Genomic DNA, 14,167 nt, shown 5'->3' with positions numbered 1-14,167 from the left:
TTGGCGTCTATAATTCCCAACAACTGGTATCAGAGCCACGGTGGTGGCAGATATTTTCTGATGTTTTTCGTTGTTATCGTGAATAGTGAAATTTGTCGGCGGTTCCGGTTTGTCGACAAAAGGTGTTCTAAACACGGTGGTTAGCTGAAAAATCAGAAACGATCCAAGGAGTCCAGATCGAGTGGGAGCAATGTCGACAGACGATAAAATTTCCAAAATTGATAAATTCAACGGTGTGAATTTTGATTTTTTTTTTTTTTTTTGGAAATTGCAAATGGAGGATTACTTGTACCAGAAGGACCTGTATAAGCCCTTGAAGGAAAATTCAGAAGTCAAGGACGTGGACGGAGCAAGTCAAGGAATGGCAGGCAGAGCTCCAGAATCCACAAGAATTCCAACAAATCAAAGTCTGTTGAATGTTGGAACTGTGGTCAGGTCAGGCACTACAGAACGCAGTGTAAAGTACCTTCAAAGGGAAACGAGAAAAAGACCGAAGCCAATGTTGTGGCTGAAGGAGAAGGACGTGAGACATATTCCAGAGTTGAGGAATAACTTGATCTCCGTCAAGCAATTGTCGAGAGAAGGATGTGATACACACCTCTCAGGTGATTGTTGGAAAATCACTAGGGGCGCAATGATTCTTGCACGTGCCAAGGATACTGGCAGCCTATACACAGCGATGAATGCGTGTGTGACAATTGCAGTTGCTGATAGCAAGAAGAATGCAAATTTGTGGCCCCAAAGACTTGGGCACATGAGCCAGAAAGGACTCAAGTATATGCATTCGAAAGGGAAACTACCAGAGCTTCAGTCAGTTGATATAGACTTTTGCGAAAGTTGTATCTTCGGGAAGCAGAAGAGGGTGAGTTTCAACACAAGTGGTAGAACTCTGAAGCAAGTAAAGCTTGAGTTAGTCCACACAGATGTTTGGGGTCCAGCAAGAGTTTCATCCATTGGCGGAAAGTCTTACCTTTGTGACTTTCATCGATGACCACTCGAGAAAGGTGTGGGTTTACTTCTTGAGACAAAAGTCAGAGGTGTTTGAGGCGTTCAAGAAGTGGAAGGCCATGGTGGAGAATGAAACTGGCTTACGGATAAAGAGATCCGATAATGGCGGAGAATACGAAGATATGGCGTTCAAGAAATTTTGTTAGCAGAATGGCATCAAGTTGGAAATGCCAGAGATCCCACAACAAAATAGAGTCGCAGAACGCATGAACCGGACGTTGACAGAAAGAGCTAGGAGCATGAGAATACATGCAGGATTGCCAACACAATTTTGGGCAGAAGCTGTCAACACAACGGCATATCTCGTTAACCGTGGGACATCTGTACCATTGGAGTACAGAATACCGGAGGAAGTTTTGAGTGGCAAAGAAATTAAACTTTCTCACTTGAAAGTATTTGGCTGTGTCGCGTATGTACACATTAGTGATATTGCCAGGAGTAAGCTCGACTCCAAATCACTAAAATGTATTTTCATTGGATAATGGTGGAGATGAGTTCGGGTACCGTTTTTGAGATGACAAAAACAGGAAGGTCATCCGAAGCAGGGACGTAATATTCAATGAAAATGTGCTGTAAAAGGATAGGAATGCAGTGCAGTTCACCGACACAACAACGGAGGATCCAACATATGTTGATCCAGATGATACTGAAGAGTGCAGTACATCGAAGCAAGCAGATGAAAGTTTGCAGACGGAGGAGCCCAACTCTGAGGCTGATCCACCACAGTCTCCAGTTCCAGCTCTAACTCCTATTCCTAGGAGGTCATCTCGACCTCAGGTTCCTTGTATCGAAAGTCTTCCTGATAGTGTGGTCAGGCAGCGAGTCCCGTTGCGTGGTAACGGCGGTGCAAGATATACGGAGGTGTTCCCCCAGTGAACTCACGATTGAATCCGGTGGATTCTTGTATCGAAAGTCTTCCTGATAGTGTGGTCAGGCAGCGAGTCCCGTTGAGTGGTAACGGCGGTGCAAGATGTACGGATTGTCGTTCGAGGGAGGACATGATGTGGTCCTTGGTTTGAGGGGAGGATTTAGGAGAAGCAAAGCGAATTCTCGGGATGAGAATTTACAGAGATAAGCAAAAAGGTGTTTTGCAGTTGTCTCAGGCCAAATACGTTGATCGAATCTTGCAAAGATTCAACATGAGCAGTGCTAAGCCGGTTAGCTCAGCGTTAGCTAACCATTTCCGCCTATGCAAAGAGCACTCTCAAAAGACAAAGGAGGAAAGAGACTTCATGGCTAAAATTCCTTACGCCTCAGCCGTTGGAAGTCTGATGTATGCCATGGTCTGTACTAGACCAGATATCGCTCATGCAGTGGGAGTTGTGAGCAGAATTATGGCAAATCCTGGAAAGCAGCATTGGGAAGCAGTAAAGTGGATATTGAGATATCTACGTGGATCTACTGATAGATGCTTGTGCTTTCGACGAGGTGATGTAGCACTACAAGGTTTTGTAGATGCAAATTTTGGCGGTGCGGTAGATCGCAGGAGAAGCACTACCGGTTATGTCTTTACAGTTAAGACAGAAAGACTGCTGCGTTGATCAAGGTGTGAAGACAGATTGAAATCAGTCTTCAAGTGGGAGATTGTTAGTCAAAAAGCAACAATTGTCAAAAGTTGCAGCTGCTTTATTTTGTCAAATAAAGGCAGCCCCAATTCTCCAACTTGGCGTGCACCTACCGCCACCAACCACCCTCATTTTGCCTATAAATAGAAGGCATGGCAGCAGCATTAGAATCACCCCATCACCCCAAAACCCCAGAACAACACCACCAAGCAGAAGGAAAATTTTGCTAGAGAGAGAGAAAAAATCTTGTGAGAGAAAACTTCAGTGTGGAAGTTATACACGAGTGATAAAAGTGAGTTGAGAGATAGCCTCTGCGTAGACAGATACAAAATACAGTGTGATATTTTTGTTGTACTCCTCCTTTTGAGATTCTCTAATATATTGGTGTGGGTCCGTGGACGCAGGCAGTTTGGCCGAACCACGTTAAAAATATCGGTGTCATTTTTCTTCTCGTTTCATATCGGTCGATATCCACAATATTGAGTCACACTTGATCCCGGGCGGAATTAGTTGTGTCTAATTTCCCAACAACAATCCTGGGCGGAATTATTGGCGTCTATAATTCCCAACACTATCTCTGGTGAAGAAGAAAATAATGCTAATGATCTGAGTGATTACCTTCTGGCCAGAGATAGATCCAGAAGGGAGATACATCCACCCAACAGATATGCACAAGCTGAGATGGTTTCATATGCATTAAATGTGGCAGAAAATATTTCTTATGATGAACCGAGGTCCTACAAAGAAGCAATGTGCAGCAAAGATAAGGATCATTGGCTTCAGGCTATGATGGAAAAATTAGAATCAATGCATAAGAATAAAACTTGGATTCTAGTTGACAAACCCAAGAATCAAAAGTGCATTGGGTGTAAGTGGATTTTCAAGAAAAAGGTGGAGCTCATAAATGGAGCTGAAAAACTGAGACACAAAGCTAGACTAGTAGCTAAAGGGTATACACAAAGGGAAGGAATAGACTTCAATGAAGTTTTTTCACCTGTTGTGAAGCACACATCCATAAGGCTACTATTAGCTATTGTAGCAAAGAGAAATCTGGAGTTAGAGCAGTTGGATGTGAAGACTGCCTTCCTGAATGGAGATGTAGATGAGAGCATCTATATGGTCCAACCAGAGGGATTTGTGGACATTGGGAATGAAGGGAATGTCTGCTTGCTGAAGAGATCCATATATGGATTAAAACAAAGCTCAAGACAGTGGTATCTCAAATTTGATGAACATATGAAGAGTATTGGATTTGAGAAATCAGCCTATGATAGCTGTGTTTATCTTAAGGCTGGTAAGCAATCTGAGATGACATATCTTCTTTTATATGTGGATGATATGTTGGTGGCTGGAAGTAATAGAAAAGATGTTGAGAAGGTAAAATCAGATCTCAAGGCAAGGTTTTAGATGAAGGATTTGGGCCAGGACAGGAGAATTCTTGGTATGGACATCATCCGGAACAGAGGAGAAGGTCAACTGTGGCTGTATCAAGAAGAATATATCAAGAAAATATTGAATAAGTTCAATATGACAAAATCAAAGTCAGTGCAAGTTCCTATTGGTCAGCATTTTAAGTTGAGTTCAGATCAAAGACCAGCTACTGATGAAGAAAGAAGATTCATGATGCAGATACCATACTAAAATATAGTAGGAAGCATCATGTATTGTATGATATGCACCAGACCAGATCTTTGTCATGCAATCAGTGTGAGTGATCCTGGAAAGGTGCATTGGGAAGCTCTAAAATGGACTTTAAAGTACATGAAAGGAGCAGCTAATTGTGGTATTTTGTTTGGTGATAAGAGGAGTGATGATGGAGACAGCTTAGTTGGATTTGTGGATTCAGACTATGCTGCAAATGTGGACACAAGAAAGTCTCAAACAGGGTATGTATTCAAGTTGTTTGGATCTGCTGTGAGTTGGAAATCAACTCTACAGTCCGTTGTTGCTCTCTCCACAACCGAGGCAGAATATATGGCCCTCACTGAAGCAATCAAGGAAGCTTTGTGGTTGAAAGCCATACTGTCAGAATTTGGAATGCATCAACAAACTGTGGAGGTGAGATGTGATAGCCAGAGTGCTATCCACTTAGTAAAGCACCAAGTTTTTCACGAACGTAGCAAACACATTGATGTTAGATATCATTTTGTGAGAGATATTGTGTCAAAGGAAAAAGTTGAAGTTGTGAAAGTTGGGACAGAAAACAATGCCGCAGACATGCATGCTTACTAAGGCATTGCCTTCTGCAAAATTCAGACATTGCCTGGACTTGTTGAGTGTGTTGAAAATGCAGCAGTAATGCTGTGTGGACAACACTTAATCACTTGTCTGGGTGGTAAGCCCTGTGATGGGGCAGAGTTGGAAGGAAAGCTAGAGCTCAGTTTTGCTCAAACATGGTGGAGATTGTTGGTGTGTGTTTAAGTAAATCTGATCTCAGCCATCCATATTGCAACGATGGATATTCAACTAGAGAATAGGCTATCTCTTATTGTTTGATATATGAGTTGAGAGTTAGATGAATGAGTTAGTTAGAAGAGAGAAAAAGTGTAGAGCAGTTAGTGAAAAGCTGCAAAAAGAGAGCAATTCTCAGAGTGTGTGTGAGAGCTATCTTCTTCGTTTTTCTTCTCTTTCAGCTGTAAAACTTGAGTGTATTCTTCATCTTGTGAGAAGCAATAAAATCCGGTTAACCTTCCCGTGGATGTAAGATCAGAAATGATCTGAACCACGTAAGTTTTGTGTGTTTTCATTTCATGCATATGTGTTTTTCAGTTCGTTTTCTTGAGTTGAATGCGTGGTTGATTGTTGTTGTAAATCTCCTCGTGCATTGGTGTGGATCTTGATCCGTATTGTGGAAATCTTGATTCACAAGCCGATTTTAAAATTTTTTCCCCTTATTTTCAAACGGAAAAATAACTGTTTCTTTTTCTTCTTCTTCTTCCCCCCCATTTTTCTTCCTATAAATACCCCTCATTTCTCTTATTTCATCCATCACTTCAATTTTGGAGGCCATTGCATCCCACGATTTATGAATTTTTGGCATGTCGTATTTGATGTCGCCGGCTCAAACAACAACATCAACGTTCTGAAACAGTCGCATCTGTTCTCCAACGTCTTAGAAGAAACGTCATCGCCAATGATCTTTGAGGTCAACCGGCACTACTACCAGATGGGTTCTTACTTGTGCGATGACATATATCCTGAGTGGCCAACATTCGTCAAAAGTTCACCGATGACGACCAATCCAAAGGAAGCGAGGTTCAAGAAAATGTAAGAATCGACACGAAAGGATGTCGAACGTGCCTTTGGAGTGCTTCAAGCTCGATGGGGAATCATTTGAAGTCCGGCCTGTAATTGGTACGTCGAGCATCTCAAGGACATCATGATGATTTGTATTATTCTCCACAACAGGATTGTGGAGAACGAAGGTGAAGGAGCTACCCACTGGAGAGATGACGATTCAGGTCACGAGGCGTTTAGTAGTGACTCAACAGAGAGTGCTCGAGCAACCTCGCCTAGCTTCGAGGAATATGTGCAAAGATATGCCATTCTTCGAGATAGTCAGAGACATGACCAGCTCCAACATAATTTGATTGATCACGTTTAGGCACGTTTCGGACCTCTAGGGCTAGAATAGTTACTTTAGGCTATGTTTTTATTTTTTAAGTTTTAAGTAATTTTATTTTATGTAATTTAAATTAATGAAATTTTAATTTGAAGTAATTATGTTATTTAAATTAGTATAATTTAAATTAAATAAAAAATATAAAAATCAAAACAATAGAGAATGAGTCACCTCACCGACGAGGGAGTACTGTATGCACAAAAAATTTAGCTTCCATGTATTATTTGCCATACAATACACGTAAGTAGCGATTGGTTTGGAAGATAGTACTAAAAGATTCAATTAGCCAAGCCGACACCTGGAAAGAAGCACAGTACCCAACTCTTTCGCAAAAACCCCCCAAAAACATTACTAATCGCATGACTTATTTTATTGGACTACTAATTGGTAAAAAATCACAAACTTCGGTTTGATTTTAGTTTTTCATGTATTAATTTTATAAATTATAGCAATAATAAGATCATTTTTAACGTGTAATAAAATAAAATAAAATAGATATATTCAATTTTCGACAATTAAAAAAGTAACGTAACATAATTTTTTGATAACATTGGCATAAATTAAAATATGATGTGTATTCGACACATATAAATTCACTGATGACATCACATAACGACTTCGTACAAGTATTGAGGTCGAAATGTACTGAGGGTGTCTACTATATAGTATATATGTTGCAAATTAAAAATTGTTGTTGTTATTACAATATTTTTTTTTTTTTGAGAAGATTACAATACTTTGTTGAAAAATCAAAAAGAGTCAAAATTTGTCAACTTTTATCGATTAATAATCCTATATATTTTAATTTTCTAACCATATACATAATACATTCCCATCAGTCATTTCATTTAATTTGATTAACACACACAACACAACATGCACATACAGTAGTTAGTAGTTACAAAACAAAATAGGAGACACATATCTTAAAATCCGAAAGACACAAGAGTAAGTTCCTATTTATTACATTAAGATATCATCATCTTATCTCATTCATCTTCACCAAACATGATGGCATCATCCGATTCATCCCCACAAAAAACACCTCCAAAAAACAAAACCAAGACTCATCATCATCATCCAAGAAGGTTCAGCGAAGATCAAATAAAATCCCTAGAGTCCATTTTCGAGCAGGAAAGCAAGCTCGAGCCCAAAAAGAAGCTCGAGATTGCAAGAGATCTGTCCCTCCACCCTCGCCAGGTAGCCATCTGGTTCCAGAATAAACGAGCTCGTTGGAAATCCAAGCGAATCGAGCAAGAATTCATCCACCTCAAATCCACCTACGACGCCCTCTCTACCAGCTTTGATGCCTTGAAGAGGGAGAAACACTCTCTCCAAATGCAGGTTTAGTATTTTGTTTTTCTGTTAATTACTTGAATTGATCTCTTCTTAATTAAATCCTAAATAAGAGTTGTGTTGTTTTCTGCAGCTGCAGGAGCTGAATGATCGGTTGAAGAATCGCGGTGATCGTATTAATGATGATGATGAAGATGAGAGGATTATTACAAGCTGTTTCGATGGTCAAGAATTTCTAACGTGTGGAGAGAAAGTGATGAGCCAAACATGGCGCAATCTCTCCGACTCCGGCGTCCTATTCCACGACTCCTCGGAGAATCCCAACTGGTGGGAGACTTAGATGATATATATCACTTTATGGAATTTGGGAGTGATGTGTTTGGATGATTAGAGGTAGATTAATATTTTTCAAGCTTTTATATATGTTGAAGGTCTCCATGCAAGAAAGTATGTAGTGCAGAGTGTTTGAAGCTTGAACTCAAGCAGAATTAAGAACAATGATATTGTGATTCTTATTGAGATTGATTTCATTTCATTTAGCATTATGTATATTTGACTCATCAGCTTCACAAGTTTGTAAGATATATAATTGGTATATGATCGAATTTTCAGATTTTGATACTTGTCCAATTTCTGTGGTTTGTTTTTCTTTCTTTGATCCCCTTTTAACTAAAAGAACACTTCTATTTTTTCATTTAAAATAGGAGTGGTAATAATGGAGTAGCTTTTAGTTTTAGCTTTTGGGAATTACTCATTTAAGTTTGCGGCTGTTGACTTTTTTGCTGATTAAAATGATGGCAATTCAAGGCATGTTATTTACAGGATAAGCTCAACTAGTCTAGTGATATGGTGGTCACGTTACTTTAATAAGTACCATCTAATTAGTGAAATTAATGGTCTCATGATACACTGTTATGTACTATCAAATCTCATCAATGTGTATCAATTAAATGGTGTATTATACGATTATAAGCCACATTCTTTCTTATATAAAGAATTAGAATTTGCACAATAACTCTACGGATAGGTTTGGGCCTTAATGTTCATATTTTGTCATTTGCAAGTTATTGGCTTATTGTACAATCAAATCTTTAAATTTATCGCACAAATATAGCGTATGCAGATCCTACTTCCTACTGACTCAAAAAAAAATTGCAATAACTGCATAAATAAATAAACAAGTAAATAAAAGAATATCAAGGTGTGCAGTAATAAAAATCAAATTAAAAAAAAGATATAACTATTTTCAGTTGGTGGCGCCTTTGCTCCTTCCATCTCTTATCCATCTTCAAAGACACCTTATTTTTCCTGCTTCAAAGAAGCAGCGATCTGAACAAAACTATGGCTCTCTCAATCTCATATCCTGCGCCCACGGCGCACATTAGCTGCTCTGCCTCTTCCCGGAGCTCCACAGTTCCCTCTGCTTCCCTGCTGAAAAATCTCAAGCCCCCTCGTTTCTGGCCATGGCAAAAGGTAATTCGCGATTTTCTTTCCTGTGAATTTTGTCGAATTGGGATTATGTAATTTAGGTAATTTGCAGGTAAAGGTAGGATCTCTGAGTGTATCTCCAATGGGGTTTGGAACGTGGGCTTGGGGCAATCAGCTTTTGTGGGGTTATGAAGAATCCATGGACGCTGAGCTTCAGCAGGTTTTCAATCTTGCCGTCGAGAATGGGATTAATTTGTTTGATACAGCTGATTCCTATGGCACCGGTAGATTGAATGGGCAGAGCGAGAAGCTTCTTGGCAAGTTTATCCGCGACTTTCCAGGTTCATTTTTCCTCTTTCAGCTTCACTTCATCTCAGCTTTAAGGAAACATGGATTTTGTTACAACATTGCTTTTCTGTTTAGTTGAAGTATGTTAGTGAAGAGTCTAATACTAGATCACAAGATTTTGATGCATTCTTGAAAATGTAATTTGTAGATTCTTGAATGTTTGCAGAGAATGGAATTTTGTTCTCTCCATCCCTAAATGTAGACAAAAACTTGTGTGCATCGGTTAGGAATTTAAATTGAGGATCGGTTGAAATGGCATTGCAATGTGGTGTTTTGTTTCTTGTGATTTCTTTGTTTAAGAACATGAGAGATGTGGAGCTTAGTTTTGAGTTCAAAAAGTATGCATGAATAATTTGTTGCCAAACTGAATGATGTTTGCCTCAACATTTTAAGGAGAAGAAACTATTTATTGCTGTTTTTGCTGATTGTGTATCTGATTACATGTATGGCAAGGGAATAAGCAGGTGCGGGATAAGATAGTGATTGCAACGAAATTTGCTGCATATCCATGGCGCCTCACGCCTAACCAATTTGTGGGTGCTTGCAGGTACCCTTCACCTTGATTTCTGTAGAGTGTTGTGCCTTGTGTATAATTAGCCTTGATTTGTAGTAGGATTTATGCTCAGGTCTTCATTAGATAGGCTCCAAGTGGATCAGATTGGAATAGGGCAACTGCACTGGTCGACTGCGAATTACGCTCCTCTCCAGGAAGGAGCTCTTTGGGATGGTTTAGTGGCAATGTATGACAAGGTTACTGTCAACTTACTTTACATATTGGCTAAACTGAAAGCATGTATTGAACTTGTTGGATCAAATCAAATTGACAGGGATTAGTAGGAGCAGTTGGTGTGAGCAATTATGGACCAAAGCAGCTACTGAAGATATACAATTACCTTGAAGCCCGCGGAGTGCCCCTTGTCTCAGCTCAGGTGCCATTTATCTTCCTTGCTTGATCATTTTCTTGAGCTACGGATAGAAAAGCAAGCTCATGCTTGTGAGAACAGGTGCAATTCTCATTGCTGAGTATGGGAGAAGATCAGATAGAGATGAAGAGGATATGCGACTCTCTCGGGATTCGAGTTATCGCTTACAGTCCTTTGGGACTTGGCATGCTTACTGGAAAATATACTCCTTCCAATCTTCCAACTGGACCGCGGTGGGTAATTCTCTATCTACAACAAACTAGAGTTGTCTTCTACTATCTCACTCACTCTTCATTTGTAGGGGGTTTCTATTTCGACAAATATTGCCAGGGCTCCAGCCTCTCTTGGATTCTCTAAAACAGATTGCACAAACAAGGCGAAAAACCACATCCCAGGTACCGATTTGGTGAATTTTTTCCGATGAAATGATCACCTCAAAGTGGTCGAAACTAATGAAAATAGCAACTTGCAGGTTGCTATAAACTGGTGCATCAGTAAAGGTACAATCCCCATTCCTGGGGTTAAGTCGATCAAACAAGCTGAAGAGAACATGGGAGCTCTCGGTTGGCAACTCAGTTCAGATGAGATGCTACAGTTAGAATCTGCAGCTCTACAATCTCCCAAAAAGATGGTACAGAACATTTTCCAAACTAGGTAAAATGCATCTCTTGTTTATTTCCAACTTGGCAAAATACATAGCATTACACTAAGTGAAGCTAATTTGTTACTCAACTACAGATGAATCGTACATCACCAGCCGCAAGTATATTCAATTCAAATGGCAGATTTTCAAGAGTTATCAAGATCAAGTTACTCCTGGCAATGCAAACTTAGATATAGAGCAACAAATGACAATTCGTGGCCATGCAAACTTAGATGTAAGGCAACAAACAACAATTACAATAGCAAGTGACAGAATCAATACATCATATCGGCAGAAGCGACTGAGAATATTTCTATTTATCAAAATAAATGTACATTCAAACTTGAAAAGATGCAAGAACGTGAAAACATCAATTCTCACTGAGCGCATTATGATAAATTTATATTTTAGCAGGTATGAAACAATAACAAAATCTTTAACATCAATGACAATAAGAGGTAGGAAAAACCAATTCATTTCAACAATATAAAATTGCAAATGTGTCATTTCGCTTCAATGTCTAACAGAGAAAACATCAACACTATTTAGTTTTCATTGGCAATAACTAAAGTAGAGGGGACAAAATGGCAACAAGATAAGCGACCAATCCAGCAGTCTACTTGATCTTCTTCTTCGGCCTCAACTGCACAAAGACAAGTTTGAAACATTTGAATATCAATAATCGATTTGGTTAACTGAGTAGCATAAATTCGCCAAGAATACATCATACTACAAACCTGATTGCTGTGTCCACACTTCTTCTTGCGGCAGTTGACAGCACGAGGGTGCAGACGTGCGTAGCATCTAAAAGACAATTACAGATTAAAAATCAAATCCCTAAACAAAATTTATATCACATTCAAAAATCAGCATCGTTATGCAATCAGTCATTCTCATCATAATGCATTACACTACATAGAAATCTTTAATCCAAGTTCGTGGAGAATTCAAATCACCTTCCATGCATAGTCACTAAGAAAACCAAAGATGCAATAGTCAACAAAAAATAGCGTGCTTCACTGAGCCAAACATGAACTAAAAACGAATTGGATAACCATCAATTAAGGTAGGGGAATATTAACGCTGTTAAACACAAAAATCGAACGACCGAGCTAAACCAGTAAACTTACTTGCGGCAGATCATCTTGTCCTGATTGTATTTCCTGGCCAATGCCATAAGCGAAGGCTCAATGATACCCCCCCTAAGCCTCAGGACCAAATGCAGAGTCGACTCTACAGAATTATTTATCATTGGTTAATTAGAATACAGAATGTAAAAGCAAATAAATCGAGAGAGAGAGAGAGGGAAAGAAAGTGAATACCTTTCTGGATGTTGTAATCAGCTAGGGTCCGGCCATCTTCAAGCTGCTTTCCGGCGAAAATCAAACGCTGCTGGTCCGGTGGGATTCCTATACATAATTTCACAACAAATCACATCAACTTACAATGAACAAATCATTTCCCCCCGTTTTTCTTCAAATTAACATCAAAAACCCTATAAAAACTAGATCAATCTAAAACCAAAAAAAAAAAAAACGAAAAAGAGAAGTACCTTCCTTGTCCTGAATCTTGGCCTTGACATTGTCGATGGTGTCGCTCGATTCAACCTCGAGCGTGATGGTTTTCCCGGTGAGCGTCTTGACGAAGATCTGCATTTTTTCTTATCGTGTTCGGCGCTCTCCAGAAGAGATTTAGAGTGATGCAAACAGCTGCTGCGTTGTTTATATATCAGGATCCATTTAGGGTTTTGGGTTGCTTCGACCCTTATACGACGTCGTTTAGCCAATGTCCTAGTTTATGTTCTCCTTTAATTTTTACTTATAATTATAATAATTATATTCATATTGTAATGACTGTAATTATATCATGGTTTAATGATACAATTGTAATTCTAAGCTGTTATTATACTATAACTTACACACCCCCAAATACTATAACTTATATACTCTCTGGCCATGACTATAGATGTCTAATTTTTTTATCCAAATAAGTTTAATTTACAATTTTTTAACCTATGGTTATTGGAATTCAGCATCCACACACAGGAATGTCAATCAGACTAATTCATCAGACTTCGGGCTAATTCAATCGGGTTACAAGTTATGCGGGTGTGCGGGTTAATCGGGTTTAAAAAAAAAATCGGGTTAGAAATTTTCAACCTTAACCCTACATATTCGGGTTTTGGGCTAGCCCATCGGACTAAAAAATTATTTAAAAAATAATAATTAATATATTTTTATTGATAATATTATATTTGTAATAAATAAATACACGCATAAATAAATAACATTTTAACATCGACTTACATAGTAACTAATATGCAAGTCCTACATTTAAATATTCTATGTTAAGTATTGAATTAAAAATACAGAAAAGCAAAATGATGAATATGACTTATAATATTGAATTTCTAATATTGAATCAAAATACATTTCACAAACTTTTGAAAAAAAAATAACTTATTACACTAATTTTCATAACCAAGGTAATGAAGTTGAAAATCAAATAACGATAAAATTTTCATATAATCAAGCGAACACATTATTTTCGGGTCAGTCCTATAGGATTTCGGGTTAATTTCGGGCCGACCCTATCGGGTGTCGAGCTATTCGGTTACGAGCTAATCAGATTGTAATTTTTATCGGATTAAAAGTATTCAACCATAACCCTCTCGGATTGGCTGGTTAATCGGGTTGGCCCACGAATTTCGGGCTGGATTGACATCCATGGACCACACATACTTTGATTGAATTAATTTCTGAATTTGACACAACATTTTATAAAATTTGCAATCATAATATGATATTATAAAAAAATAAATTAGTATGCCACCCGAGCGATGTACAGACACCGATATATTTATTTATTTTTATAATTTTAAATTATGTAAAAGTATCATTATTTATGAGTTAGATTAATTAATAACAAAAAATTATAATATAAATATTAGTATTTGATTTAAAATAGTGTATAGTAACAATTTTATCAGCTTAGAGCTTCCACTATGGAGGAAGTTTCAAGGTTTTTAATAGATAGCCATAGTGGCAGCAAGTTAAACTGAGGAAGTTAAAAATTGAGATAGCAATTTTGCTATTCGGGAAGCTTCAGACGCGTGGTGGGCTCCACTGAAAAGTTTTTCAACTTTTTTGTTTGTTTGTGCATTATTCCCCATTTTTGTTTGTATATACTCCCTCCGTCCCTGAAATAAGTTCCTCTTTTTCCTTTTTGGGACGTCCCCCAAATAAGTTCCTCTTTCTTTCTTTCCATTTTTGGACAACTACCCCACCACTAATAATACTTTATTTATTCTTACTTTTCACTTTTCACTACTCCC

The 14,167-nt window shown here is 38.4% G+C and overlaps 3 protein-coding genes across 5 annotated transcripts; 2 read left to right on the top strand and 1 right to left on the bottom strand.

The window, feature by feature from the left end:
- The first annotated feature begins 7,012 nt into the window (after positions 1-7,012).
- Positions 7,013-8,108, top strand: LOC131014748 (homeobox-leucine zipper protein ATHB-12-like). The gene is made up of 2 exons (XM_057942833.1): positions 7,013-7,539; positions 7,625-8,108. Exons 1-2 carry the CDS (start codon positions 7,204-7,206, stop codon positions 7,829-7,831), a joined length of 543 nt encoding a protein of 180 aa, XP_057798816.1. The 5' UTR covers positions 7,013-7,203; the 3' UTR covers positions 7,832-8,108.
- Positions 8,109-8,710: 602 nt separating this feature from the next.
- LOC131014746 (pyridoxal reductase, chloroplastic) lies at positions 8,711-11,213 on the top strand. 2 transcript variants are annotated; one of them, XM_057942828.1, is made up of 9 exons: positions 8,711-8,964; positions 9,032-9,260; positions 9,721-9,814; positions 9,894-10,017; positions 10,095-10,196; positions 10,272-10,423; positions 10,492-10,585; positions 10,663-10,844; positions 10,929-11,213. In XM_057942828.1, exons 1-9 carry the CDS (start codon positions 8,833-8,835, stop codon positions 10,930-10,932), a joined length of 1,113 nt encoding a protein of 370 aa, XP_057798811.1. In that variant the 5' UTR covers positions 8,711-8,832; the 3' UTR covers positions 10,933-11,213. The 2 variants fall into 2 exon arrangements, with proteins under 2 accessions (XP_057798811.1, XP_057798812.1); XM_057942829.1 differs by having other exon boundaries at positions 10,663-11,213.
- Positions 11,214-11,292: 79 nt separating this feature from the next.
- LOC131014747 (ubiquitin-60S ribosomal protein L40) lies at positions 11,293-12,620 on the bottom strand. 2 transcript variants are annotated; one of them, XM_057942832.1, is made up of 5 exons: positions 12,386-12,620; positions 12,156-12,242; positions 11,964-12,066; positions 11,571-11,637; positions 11,293-11,476 (listed from the first exon to the last, which is right to left on the bottom strand). In XM_057942832.1, exons 1-5 carry the CDS (start codon positions 12,486-12,488, stop codon positions 11,450-11,452), a joined length of 387 nt encoding a protein of 128 aa, XP_057798815.1. In that variant the 5' UTR covers positions 12,489-12,620; the 3' UTR covers positions 11,293-11,449. The 2 variants fall into 2 exon arrangements, with proteins under 2 accessions (XP_057798815.1, XP_057798814.1); XM_057942831.1 differs by having other exon boundaries at positions 11,293-11,637; positions 12,386-12,565.
- Positions 12,621-14,167: the final 1,547 nt, after the last annotated feature.

This window comes from Salvia miltiorrhiza, chromosome 3 (assembly GCF_028751815.1).
Source record: "Salvia miltiorrhiza cultivar Shanhuang (shh) chromosome 3, IMPLAD_Smil_shh, whole genome shotgun sequence".
Classification (NCBI taxonomy): Eukaryota; Viridiplantae; Streptophyta; class Magnoliopsida; order Lamiales; family Lamiaceae; genus Salvia; species Salvia miltiorrhiza.
Note: the sequence above shows the minus strand (reverse complement) of the source record. Positions and strands in the feature narration are given on the sequence as shown.

Coding starts and splice junctions, on each gene's coding strand:
- LOC131014748 (XM_057942833.1), top strand. CDS start 7,204: ATGATGGCATCATCCGATTCATCCCCACAAAAAACACCTCCAAAAAAC. Junction 7,540..7,624: donor AACACTCTCTCCAAATGCAG/GTTTAGTATTTT, acceptor TGTTTTCTGCAG/CTGCAGGAGCTGAATGATCG.
- LOC131014746 (XM_057942828.1), top strand. CDS start 8,833: ATGGCTCTCTCAATCTCATATCCTGCGCCCACGGCGCACATTAGCTGC. Junction 10,197..10,271: donor TGCCCCTTGTCTCAGCTCAG/GTGCCATTTATC, acceptor TTGTGAGAACAG/GTGCAATTCTCATTGCTGAG. Junction 10,424..10,491: donor AATCTTCCAACTGGACCGCG/GTGGGTAATTCT, acceptor CTTCATTTGTAG/GGGGTTTCTATTTCGACAAA.
- LOC131014747 (XM_057942831.1), bottom strand. CDS start 12,488: ATGCAGATCTTCGTCAAGACGCTCACCGGGAAAACCATCACGCTCGAG. Junction 12,243..12,385: donor CAAGATTCAGGACAAGGAAG/GTACTTCTCTTT, acceptor AATTATGTATAG/GAATCCCACCGGACCAGCAG. Junction 12,067..12,155: donor TGATTACAACATCCAGAAAG/GTATTCACTTTC, acceptor ATAATTCTGTAG/AGTCGACTCTGCATTTGGTC.